Source organism: Podarcis filfolensis (assembly GCF_964270895.1).
Source record: "Podarcis filfolensis genome assembly, chromosome: 15".
NCBI lineage: Eukaryota > Metazoa > Chordata > Lepidosauria > Squamata > Lacertidae > Podarcis > Podarcis filfolensis.
Window position 1 is genome coordinate 3,540,996 of NC_139618.1, and position 12,513 is coordinate 3,553,508.

A 12,513-nucleotide genomic window follows, 5' to 3' on the forward strand; every position below is an offset into this window, starting at 1 on the left:
CCTCCCGCAGTTTGGTCAAACTCATGCTGAGAACACTGTCCCACCATCTTGTCTTCTGTCGTCCCCTTCTCCTTGTGCCCTCCATCTTTCCCAGCATCAGGGTCTTTTCCAGGGAGCCTTCTCTTCTCATGAGGTGACCAAAGTCTTGGAGCCTCAGCTTCACGATCTGTCCTTCCAGTGAGCACTCAGGGCTGATTTCCTTCAGAATGGAGAGGTTTGATCTTCTTGCAGTCCATGGGACTCTCAAGAGTCTCCTCCAGCACCATAATTCAAAAGCATCCATTCTTTGGCGATCAGCCTTCTTTATGGTCCAGCTTTCACTTCCATACATCACTACTGGGAAAACCATAGCTTTAACTATATATTTTTTTCAATTTTTTTAATTAGTTTTCCAAATATATAACAAACAAAAAACATAAACAAACAAACACTTATCCAAAATCTGATAGTTCCATTTTTGTTCACATTGTTAAATGACTTCCTCAGATCCCCCTAGCTGAGTTTCCTTGTAGTCCATTGTAGCAGTTTTCCAAAACTATTTTCACATAAAATTTACTTGGGCAATTAACATCTTTCTTTCTTTTCATTTTGACTTTAACTTAGTGTTTTACCACATCACATATTTCAGTCCTAGGCCTATTTGTTACTCGCAGGTAGTTCTATTTATGGTATCTTAACATATTTAGCTAAATAGTCTTTAAATTTCTTTTCCATTCCTCTTGATGCTCCTCCTCCCTCTGGTCACGGACTCTTCTGGTCAGGTCGACTAGCTCCCAAAAATCCATCATCTTCATCTGCCATTCCTCCACTGTCGGTACTTCTTGTAGTTTCCAATTTTTAGCCAGCAAAATTCTAGCTGCAGTTGTGGCATACAAAAACAGACTTACATCTTTCTTGGGCAATTCCAGTATACTTTATTATTTCTAATTTGTTTATTACCCGGCCGTCACCCCGACATACCAGGGCAGGTTGCAACATTAAAATGCTGCCGGCATCCGTCTGTCTTGAGAGACAGTGGAGTGTGCCTCCGGGGGTGAAGTCAAACCACTGTATTAGTCGTCGTCGTCGTCTTTGGCAATCACTCGTAGCTGAGTAAGATTGTCTTCCATAAACACGGTTTTAACAGTGAGTCCATAAGTGACTGTGGAGGCCAATTCTGGACCCACACGTCCTTCCACAGTGGGGACATGGTTTCCGGGTGGGAGTTCATCACGGTGAAGATTTGCCAAAGGTGCCTTCCTCTTAGCACGTTTCTCCCTTGCGTCCTGAGTTCGAGTGTCTTCAAAGCCCATGACACCTTTTAATAATAATAATTATAATTTATTATTTGTACCCTGTCCATCTGGCTGGGTTTCCCCAGCCACTCTGGGCGGCTTCCAACAAAGATGAAAAAATACATTAAAATGTCACACATTAAAAACTTCCCTGAACAGGGCTGCCTTCAGATGTCTTCTAAATGTCAGGTAGTTGTTTATTTCCTTGACAACTGGTGAGAGGGCGTTCCACAGGGCGGGCGCCACCACTGAGAAGGCCCTCTGCCTGGTTCCCTGTAGCTTTGCTTCTCGCAGGGAGGGAACCGCCAGAAGGCTCTCGGCGCTGGACCTCAGCGTCCGGGCAGAACGATGGGGGTGGAGATGCTCCTTCAGGTATACTGGACCGAGGCTGTTTAGGGCTTTAAAGGTCAACACCAACACTTTGAACTGTGCTCAGAAACGTCCTGGGAGCCAATGAAGATCTTTCAGGACTGGTGTTATGTGGTCTCGGCGGCCGCCCCCAGTCACCAGTCTAGCTTTGGCAAAGGCTGTTCTCCAGTTGGAGCGCTCGCAGGCAAGCAGTGAAGTTACCTCTCTGGGGTGCAAGTCTGGGCAGTGTGTCTGGGGGTGCTGGGCTGCCCAGATGACAAAACACCCCCCCCTTGCCCTAGCTGATGTGATCCAAAGGAAAGCAGAGCGAGACGTTGGGCACCAGCTTGGCAGCAGGAGTTGCCAGAAGGAGACGTACAAGGCGCCATCAAACCATCTTAGGGTTTTCTCCTGAGGCTTTTCTTCTCCCAAAGAGATCCTACAAGGCATTAGCCTTTTTCTTTTTAATGGAAAAAAACCACACCATGTAAAACAGCTTGCAACCATAAGATATATATTTTATTTTTTCCCAAAATTTTTTATTAAATTTTCACAATTATAACACATACAACATTAACAAAAAAGATAAACAAAACCAGAAAAGCATACCAAAGAAAAAACAATACAATACAAAACCACAACAGTAATAATAAAAAAGTAATCTTAATCCCATACCCAGTTTTGTTTACATTGTAGATTGACTTCCTCAAGTCCCTTCCTTCTGAATTTCCTTGTATCTGCATGTAACAGCTTTCCAATATCATTTTTAAACAAAAATATTTCCAACTTTTGTCTATCTTATTCACTTTTCTTACTGTTCTAAATACCATTTATTTAATTAAATCCTAATTTAATCCTAGGCCTATTTGGTACTTTCAAGTAACTTCTAATTTTTTATATTACAGTATTTATTCAAATAGTTCTTAAATTTTTTTGCAACCGTAAGATATAAGGTGGGTCCTAAAATCAGGCAACTCAGGCGTCAAAAAAGCAGATTAAAGAGGAGCGTCTTCAGCGTTTTCTGAAAGCTGTATAATGAAGATGCCAGATAGACCTCTGTGGAGTGGGTGTTCCACAGCTTAGGGGCCGCTGCAAAGAAGTCCCTCTCCCGCTGAGCCGCCATGCATCAAGGCTCTGTGGGTGGAGGAACGACCAAGATCTCGGGGTCTTAGTGGACCACAAGCTGAACATGAGTCCGCTGTGTGATGCAGCAGCAAAAAAGGCTAATGCTATTCTAGGCTGCATCAACAGAAGTCTAGTGTCCACATCTAGGGAAGTCAATGTTATCGCTCTATTCTGCCTTGGTCAGACAACACCTGGAGTCCTGTGTCCAAATCTAGGTAAAGGTAAAGGGACCCCTGACCATTAGGTCCAGTTGTGACCGACTCTGGGGTTGCGGCGTTCATCTCGCTTTATTGGCCGAGGGAGCCGGCATACAGCTTCCAGGTCATGTGGCCAGCAGGACTAAGCTGCTTCTGGCGAACCAGAGCAGCGCACAGAAACGCCGTTTACCTTCACGCCAGAGTGGTACCTATTTATCTACTTGCACTTTGACGTGCTTTTGAACTGCTAGGTTGGCAGGAGCAGGGACAGAGCAACGGGAGCTCACCCCGTGGCGGGGATTCGAACTGCCGACCTTCTGATCAGCAAGTCCTACTTTGTGGTTTAATGCACAGCACTACCCGCGTCCCTGTGTCCAAATCTAGGGCGCCCCAATTTAAGAAGGCTATTGACAAGGTGGAGCTTCCAATAGCTAAAGCAGAGCTTTCCAAGCTAAATGCTTTGACACACTTTATAGATGCACATCATTTCGCCACACAGTAATTCAGTTTTACTAGCGAACCGGAGATTAATCTAATCCCTTTCCAGCCCCAGGTGGAGCGCAATTGCATGGCCCGCCTACACACTAATGAGTTTGGAAAGCTTTGATGTCAAAGCTTGTCACATGGAAGGTGGCTTGAGTTTGTTTTCTCCTGCTGTGGACGGCAGGATTTGGACAATGGATCCAAGTTACAAGAAAGGTTCCGACTAAACATCTGGAAGAACTTTCTGAATGCAAGGGCTGTTTGACAGTGGAATGGTCTCCCTCAGGAAGTTGTGGACTCCCCTTCCTTGGAGGTTTTTATGGAGATAATAATAACATTATTATATATTATTATATATATATTATAATAATTATAATAATTATAATTATAATTATTATAATTGTTATAATTGTTATAATTGTTATACAGTGGTACTTTGGGTTACATACGCTTTAGGTTACATATGCGTCAGGTTACAGACTCCGCTGACCCAGAAATAGTACCTCAGGTTAAGAACTTTGCTTCAGGATGAGAATAGAAATCGTGTGGCGGCAGCGGGAGGCCCCATTAGCTAAAGTGGTGCTTCAGGTTAAGAGCAGTTTCAGGTTAAGAATGGACCTCCAGAACGAATTAAGTACTTCACCCGAGGTACCACTGTAATATAATTATAATAATAATAATAATAGTAAAGGTAAAGGTACCCCTGCCTGTTCGGTCCAGTCTTGACAGACTCTAGGGTTGTGCGCTCATCTCACTCTATAGGCCGGGAGCCAGCGCTGTCCGCAGACACTTCCGGGTCACGTGGCCAGCATGACGAAGCTGCTCTGGCAAGCCAGCGCAGCACACGGAAACGCCGTTTACCTTCCCGCTAGTAAGCGGTCCCTATTTATCTACTTGCACCCGGGGGTGCTTTCGAACTGCTAGGTTGGCAGGCGCTGGGACCGAGCAACGGGAGCGCACCCCGCCGCGGGGATTCGAACCGCCGACCATGCGATCGGCAAGTCCTAGGCGCTGAGGTTTTACCCACAGCGCCACCCGCGTCCCTATAATAATAATAATAATAATAATAATAATAATAATAATAATAATATATTTATAGCCCACCCTCCCCAGCCAAAGCTGGGCTCAGAGCGGCTAACAACAGTAAAAATAACACAGTTTACATAAAATCATAATCAATTAATTGGAATATTGTACATTCTAAAATCAATTCATAATCAAATTAATGTCAACCATTGGGCTAGAGTTCTGTGAGGATTACCAAAGGAGGGGGTCAGACTGTGTCTTGGCCAGAGGCCTGGTGGAACAGCTCTGTCTTGCAGGCCCTGTGGAAGGATGTCAAGTCCTGCAGGGCCCTAGTCTCTTGGGATAGAGCGTTCCACCAGATCGGGGCCACAGCTGAAAAAGCCCTGGCTCTGGTTGAGGCCAGCCCCAGGTGTCGGATAGCCATCTGTCATGTATGATCTAGCTGAGATTCCTGCATTGCAGGGGGCTGGACTAGATGACCCTGGGGTCCCTCCCAACTCTGCAACTCTTATTAGTCTAGAGAGCCTTCTCTCTTCTTTTTTAAATAATATTTTTATTGAGTTTACATTATTTTTACCATAGTCACCATCCTTTAAAATCATAACATCATCTATAGTCTTGCTCAAACTGAGCCTCAACTTCCCCCCTCCCATTACTTGGCTTTCATCAATATTCACTTACAACTTGGCATTCCTATATCAACCTACTTACCTTCTTTCATGCTTACAAAATTTACCTTATTAATTGTAAAGAGATTCCAAAAATTTATTTAAGAAATATTTATTAAGGTTTCACAAAAACAAACATACAAAAACACATAATAACAAAATAAAAAAAATAAAAAATAAAAAAAATAAAACAATACAGAAACAACAAGAAAAATTAAGAACAATTGTTTTTCTTTTTTTTTTTTAATTAAATATTTATTGGTATTTTCAAGAAACATATATCAAACAAAAACACAAAAATAAACAAATTAAAAACAACAAAAAAATCCAAACTTAACAGAAAAAAAAAAAACACTTAAAGTTTCAAATACTTATTTCCCTTAACCTTATTTCTCAGACCTCCTCACACCTCCCCTTCTTGTATTCCAATTTAAATTGTCAATTCAGCAAGTCCTTAACTTATTTCTTCACCCTGACTTAAACGTTTATTCTAACATGCTATTATTTTACTTTGCTTCTTTTTTCCATTTCCTCAATTTATTTTTACCAACCTTTTAAATTTAAAAAAAAAGAGAGGAAAAACCAATTTTACCTTATCAAAATTACACATCAATACTTATACCTCCTTACTTATTCTTAACCCTTTTTCCTAAAGTCGACCAAAATTTCCCTTCCACGGTTTCCCCAATTTCCATACAACTAACAAAAAAAAAATATAGCAAGAAAAGAAGAATAAAAGGCAGATTATACTTATATACCCTTTGGATTCCCGACCTCCACCCACCCTTTTCCCGGTTCCAGTCCCCAGCCAACCCATCAGTCTTTATGTTCTTTTAGCCTGGAGATCTCACGTCCGAGGCCCTTATATCTCTCTCAGTTCCTTTCTGCCGGCCTCTTTGATAGTCCTTGATGTTGAACCCCAAGTCTCGGAGAGGCTCCGGCCCGACAAGATCCATGTTCCTTCCAGCCCGTCCTCCACACTTAAGAGCGAAGCCTACGGGGTATTCTAGCTCTTGCTTCAAATTTCTTACAAATCCATATGTCCCCGAAGCTCCAACTTTCGCCTTCAACAATTCTGTGATCCTCAGGTCTTCAGATCTCCTCCAAAGGGGATCTCTCCATTTTTCAGACTCCCATTCAGACCGGGCTTTCCACATCCAATTTTTATTGTCCTTTTTTGTCATCATGTCAGGCCTCCTATTACCACTCTCCTTTAACTCGTGCAGAATTCCAGCTCCTCCTTCATTTTCTTCAAAAGCAACATGTTGTTCCATCGTGTCTACACTTTCAGTTTCATTTATTTGTTCAATAGAATGGGCTCCCTGTTTCAAATCCTTATCAGGCTCAAGACAGTTATTTACTGTTAAGTGTAGTGCTGAGACCTCTGTAGACAAAGCACTGTACTCCTCCTGTAACTTTCCCAAGAGAACAAATGCTCTGTCCAATTCTGCTTGAAATTTACATGCTCCAGCCATTTTTGTAATGTAATGTCCCTATTACCCCTCTAGGGGGATTTTAGTTCCTTGATATTCCTTTCAGCTCAAAACCAAAAGTCCAGTTATTTTGTATCAGCCCTCCTTACTTTCAACGAGTTATACCAAATGAGCCAGCAGAAACAGCAAAAAACAATGTTCCCTTTTTCCAGCTGACAGCTAGTTGACTGACAGCTAACTTGACAGCTGTCAAACTCTTCAATACAGCAGGCTTTCTCCTAGGACGTTCCCAGGTCTGGGGGGGGGGGGTAAAACTTCAGTTTCCCAAAAATTCTTTTAATCCTCCGGTAGATCTTCTTATAATGTTAAAACCGTGAAATCAAGATCTTTTTTAACAAACAAGAAACAGATTCTCTCGACCTTAGCTACTCGGTCCTTTGCTTTAAGTTGTTTACAAAGAGGGGGGGGTGGACTTCCTTTTTAGCCCCTTCCCGCTCGTTCCAGATCCAGAATAGAAATTTTTTTTTAAAGTTCCAATCTCCGTATTACTCACGGGTTGATGTTTATAGTCCAATCGATCAAAAGAAGAAGTTGGCGCTCTCTGTCAATGGCTTGCGGCTTCACTCCGTAGACGAGGGAGTACTCTCAGCACCACGCCCCACCCTGCCTCCGTTCCGAAGCCTTTAAAAAGGCTCCGTCGCGGATTGGGGGGGGCGCAAATGGTGCCCGCCGAGTCTCTGTGCTCACAGGCATCCGCGCCTGTGATTTTAAGGGTCCCCGCTTGAGATTCCAAAAATTAGCATTACAAAATATTTTAACTCAAACCTGCAAGCGTTTTCAAAAGTTTACAATGTTCTCTCATATATTGTATGAATTTACTCCAGTCCTTTTCAAACAACTCGTCACGGTTTGGTATCTTCCCCATCAGTTTCACCAGTTCTGCATATTCCATCATTTTAGTCTGCCATTTTCCCAAGGATGGAAGTTCCTGCTGCTTCCATTTCTGGGCTAAAAGTATCCTCGCGGCTGTAGTAGCATAGATAAATAAATGTATATTTTGGGGGGGAATTTCTTCTCCAATTGTACCCAAGAAAAACACCTCTGGTTTTTTAATAAAGGTATTTTTAGAAACCTTTTTCAGTTCATTATATATCATATCCCAGTAGGCTTTAACCTTAGTACAAATCCACCACATATGGAAGAAATTCCCCTCCTTTTCCTTAAATTTCCATCTAGAGAGCCTTCTCTGCTCATCTCTGCACCCAAGAGGACCTGCAGGGAATGAGCTGGCCTTTCAGATATTTGGGACCTGAGTTGATTTTAGCCAGAAGCCTCCCAAGCAAGGGAATGATGTGAGAGATCCCCGCTGGAGACTGGCCCACCAATCACAGCCTGCGCCCTATTGGCTTTCCTTCCTGCCTGCCTCCTTGCTTCCAGCCAGCCCCTGGGGGGCCGTGCCTATCAGCTCCTTCCTCCTCTTTCGCCCCTTGTAGACCACAGAAGGGAGGAGGCACCAAAACTAGAATCAGTTGGCTTTGCTCTGGCGCCACCTGCTGTTGGGCTCCTGGCCTTTCGTCCTATGAGTGATGAAACAGCCCTCTTCTCTTTGCTCGTGGGATCTGAGAAATTGCCCTTCGTTCTAAGCCTTGAATCCGGCTCAGTAGAAAATTCCATGTGTGGTTACGCCACAATGATGGGTATTAACAGCATTATGACATAGGCTGCCTCTTTCCCTGAACCTTGGTTTACTTCTAACCTGCTTGGATGTATTTTGCATCACCGGCTTGCGTTGAGCAATCGAGAGCAGGGGAGCCAAAGTGCAAATTCTCCCTCCTCCTCCCCTTTTCAAATAAAATAACAGCTGATGAATTCTGGAAATCTGAGCCGACTTTTGTGGTGGGGAAGGTTTTTTGGGCCCCCGACGCATGCCAGAAGTGGGCAGCGCAAGAGGGAGAATTTGTACCTATGTGCTTCCGGCTACACGCTTTCTCTCTCTGCATCCAAGGGAGCGGAAGGCGTGATCCAAATTCAAGGTTACACTCTAGGCAGAAACACTCATGGAGGTTCAAGCAAAGGATGTTTGGCCCCAGGAGACTTAGGAGGAACGGACGGGGAAGTCCAGAGGCCCACAACTGACCTCTCTTTTCTTTTCCTTTTTTAAAGTATTTTTTATTAGGAATTTCTTTTTTTAAACTTTTTTTTATTCAAAATTAAAACAAAACATATTATCTAGAAACATATCATCCTCATTCCACCCCCCCATTTTTCCTCCCTCCCCCCACCCCCACCCCGGCTTCCCTCAGTTCCAGTCTTTGATTTCTCTAAAAATGCTGTTTTCTGCATGTTACACAGTTGTATAGATCCTCAAACTATTTAGCTGATTATCCTCAATAAAAAGTTTGTGAGTGTTTCTTCAAAACCTGCCAAGGAGTCCAGTTCGTTTTGTTGCTTCTTTAAGTACAGTGGTACCTCGAGTTAAGTACTTAATTCGTTCCGGAGGTCCGTACTTAACCTGAAACTGTTCTTAACCTGAAGCACCACTTTAGCTAATGGGGCCTCCTGCTGCTGCCACGCTGCCGGAACACAATTTCTGTTCTTAAACCGAGGTACTATTTCTGGGTTAGTGGAGTGTGTAACCTGAAGCGTATGTAACCTGAAGCGTATGTAACCCGAGGTACCACTGTACTTTGTAAAGGGTTCCCATTCATCTTTAAAGTCACAGTTATCCTTGTCCCGTAGTTTGTATGTCATAACTGGCCTCTCAACCTGGGGTTCCCCGTCCCTGATGTTAGAGCATGTTGATTTTGCAGTTGTGCATCAGACGTTGTGCCGTTGTGGGTGGGTGAGGTCCTGGGGAACCCCAAAGGATGCAGCCTTCAAAACAGCAATTATTAGATCTCTTAGGAAGGCTGCACATTGCCAATTGATTCTCTTTCAACACTGCGATGCCTTGGTGTAGCCCAGACAGGATTTACCGTATTTTTTGCTCTATAAGACTCACCTTTTCCCTCCTAAAAGTAAGGGGAAATGTGTGTGCGTCTTATGGAGCGAATGCAGGCTGCGCAGCTATCCCAGAAGCCAGAACAGCAAGAGGGATTGCTGCTTTCACTGCACAGCGATCCCTCTTGCTCTTCTGGCTTCTGAGATTTTTTTTCTTGTTTTCCTCCTCCAAAAACTAGGTGCGTTTTGTGGTCTGGTGCGTCTTATAGAGCAAAAAATACGGTAGTAGCGAAATCCTCTCCCCGCCGCCCTTTGAAAAAGTTTACCTCTCCCAAGACACTGGTCCATGGCGTTAGATCTTAGGTCTCTCTTTCCTCCTTTTTCCCGGCAGGCGGATCACATGGGGGAAATTCATGAATTGCGGCCAGACCTGCATCGCCCCTGACTACATTCTGTGCGACCCGTCCATCGAAAACCAAATAGTGGAGACTGTTAAGAAGACGCTGAAGGTGAGGTCTTAGAATCGGGCAGATTCGTTCACAGGAGCCTTGTGCCATCAAGGATACATGGCTTTACAGTCGTAGCTTGGAAGTCGAAAGGGAATACGTTCCGGAAGTCCGTTCGACTTCCAAAACATTCGGAAACCAAAGCGCGGCTTCTGATTGGCTGCGGGAAGTTCCTGCAGCCAATCGGAAGCCCCGTCGGACGTTCGGGTTCCAAAGAACCTTCGCAAACCAGAACACTCACTTCCAGGTTTGCAGCATTCGGGAGCCAAAACGTCCGAGTACCAAGGTGTTGGGGATCTAAGGTACGCCGTATTGTTCCATTACATTTTTCCATCACATTTCTAAGCCAAAGACCTGGAATGGTCATGCCAGGGCGTTGGGAACCCCAAGGCTGTGATGCTTTGCGGTTTAAAGTTTTTGAGTCTCTTATTTTCCTTGCGTCCACCCTTTTCTGATTGCTTGCTTGTTAACAAGTCAATTAAATGGCTAGTTAGGACTACAAGAAGTTTTGTAAGGAGAAACATATGAAATATCGCAAAGTAGAGGAAGAATAGAGATATTAGTTATGAGATTTAAATGTAATAGTGAAAGTCAGAAATGTAAATTAAGTGAATAGATTGGAAAAATTTCAGATGTGATTGATGGAAGTCAAAAAATTGTATAAGATATAAAAGTATGTTTAGTTACTGTATTTTCTGGCGTATAAGACTACTTTTTAACCCAGGAAAATCTCAAAAATCGGGGGTCGTCCTATACGCCGGCTACAGCAGCAGCTCCTGCAGCAGCTCCCCACCAAAGGACAAAACGGCAGCAAATTAAATCAGAGGACACCGAGCTCTCTAGATGAAGCAGAAATACGCCTGGAAATTGGCCCCAGAAGCCCCCCCAGTCACCAGCAATAGAACGACCCTAACTGCTCCCGGTAGTAGACCACTAGCAAATTCCACGAGTGGCTCAGCAAAAGCAGTAAAAAATCCCCCCCGAATGTTTCAGCAGGTCCGACAAAAGCAATAACCAAGCGAAGTTCAGTGACGTCCTAGCGATTGAGGAAGCGAGCCAAAGAGGAAGCCCTCCAGCTCGCTCCTCTGTTTAAACGGACCTGGCCAACCCCAACCCCCCCGCCCCGGCCACTGGGAAGTGGAGTGGATTTCCAAGCCGGACTAGAGACTGGTTTTTAAATTTTTTATTTTGTGTGCGTTGGAAGAGGGGTAGTCTTATCCGGCGAGTATATCCCAAACTCTATATTTTAACTGGAAAAGTTGGGGGGTCTTCTTATACGCCCAGTCGTCTTATACGCCGGAAAATAAGGTATTGTTGAAAATGATATGTTAAAAAACTAATAACAATATATATAGAGATATATAAAAGTCAATAAAATGAAAACAAATTTTAAAAAACCAGGAGGCTAGCCCTCCCAGCCACCCTGAGCTAACATGGCCTCGTTGATCCTCCCCTGGCAGGAGTTTTACGGCGAGGACATGAAGAAATCCCCGGACTACGAGAGGATTGTGAACAAACGCCATTTCAAGAGACTCATGGGCCTCCTGGAAGGGCAGAAGATCGCTTACGGCGGGGAAACGGATGAATCCACGTGCTTCATAGGTAAAGCCGGGAGGGATCTGAGTTTCGCTCTGAATCTCAGGCCGTGTTTATCGGACGCACGGGCAGAAGCAATCTGCATGCCTCTTCTGTGCGGAGGAGGAGGAAGAATGAATCGGTTGGGTGGATAAATACATGCTGTTGTGCATGTGATTAAAAACAGGGTGTTTACAGCAGTGTTGCGAAAGGGGAAGCTCTGCTTCTGCCTGCAGAAGGCTTCAGGTTCAATCCCCTGCTCTGACGCCGCAAAAGGCAGCTTCCTACATTCCTCTTTAAATCAGACGATGAGGACTAGAATCTTGCTTTGTTTTCAAGAGCTGTGGCCGAGTGGTAAGAGCGTCGGCTTTTGCATGCAGCTGGGGCTGGGATGCCCCACCTCCACCCCAGTGTCTGAAACTCTGGAGAGCTGCTGCCAGTCAGTGTAGGCATCCCACCAGATGTCAAAGGGAACAACCACCACCAGACTTTCAGAAGACATCTGACGGCAGCCCTGTTTAGGGAAGCTTTTAATGTTTGACGCATTACTGTATTTTAATATTTGGTTGGAAGCCGCACAGAGTAGCTGGGGAAGCCCAGCCAGGTGGGCAGGGTATAAATAATATATTATTATTATTATAATTATAGGCAATACAGTGGTACCTCAGGTTACATACGCTTCAGGTTACAGACGCTTCAGGTTACAGACTCCGCTAACCCAGAAATAGTGCTTCAGGTTAAGAACTTTGCTTCAGGATGAGAACAGAAATCGTGCGACGGCAGCGGGAGGCCCCATTAGCTAAAGTGGTGCTTCAGGTTAAGAACAGTTTCAGGTTAAGAATGGACCTCCGGAATGAATTAAGTACTTAACCCGAGGTACCACTGTACCGAGCGAGATAGAGCAGCAGTCTGACCATGTATATAAGGCAACATCTTGT

The 12,513-nt window shown here is 44.3% G+C and overlaps 2 protein-coding genes across 5 annotated transcripts in view; both read left to right on the plus strand.

The window, feature by feature from the left end:
- Window positions 1–2,250, plus strand: part of ULK2 (unc-51 like autophagy activating kinase 2) — an 84,649-nt gene extending 82,399 nt beyond the window's left edge. The window contains exon 26 of the transcript XR_014541903.1: window positions 2,133–2,250. The gene's annotated coding sequence lies outside the window, so the exon portion shown is untranslated. The remainder of the gene's footprint in view (window positions 1–2,132) is intronic.
- ALDH3A2 (aldehyde dehydrogenase 3 family member A2) overlaps window positions 1–12,513 on the plus strand; it is a 38,251-nt gene that overhangs the window by 12,077 nt on the left and 13,661 nt on the right. For all 4 annotated transcript variants that reach the window (XR_014541934.1, XR_014541935.1, XM_083587768.1 and 1 more), the window contains exons 6-7: window positions 9,886–10,003; window positions 11,461–11,602. Coding sequence is in view for 2 of the 4 variants with exons in the window: in XM_083587768.1 (XP_083443894.1) it covers window positions 9,886–10,003; window positions 11,461–11,602 (260 nt within the window). In the remaining 2 variants the exon portion in view is untranslated. The remainder of the gene's footprint in view (window positions 1–9,885; window positions 10,004–11,460; window positions 11,603–12,513) is intronic.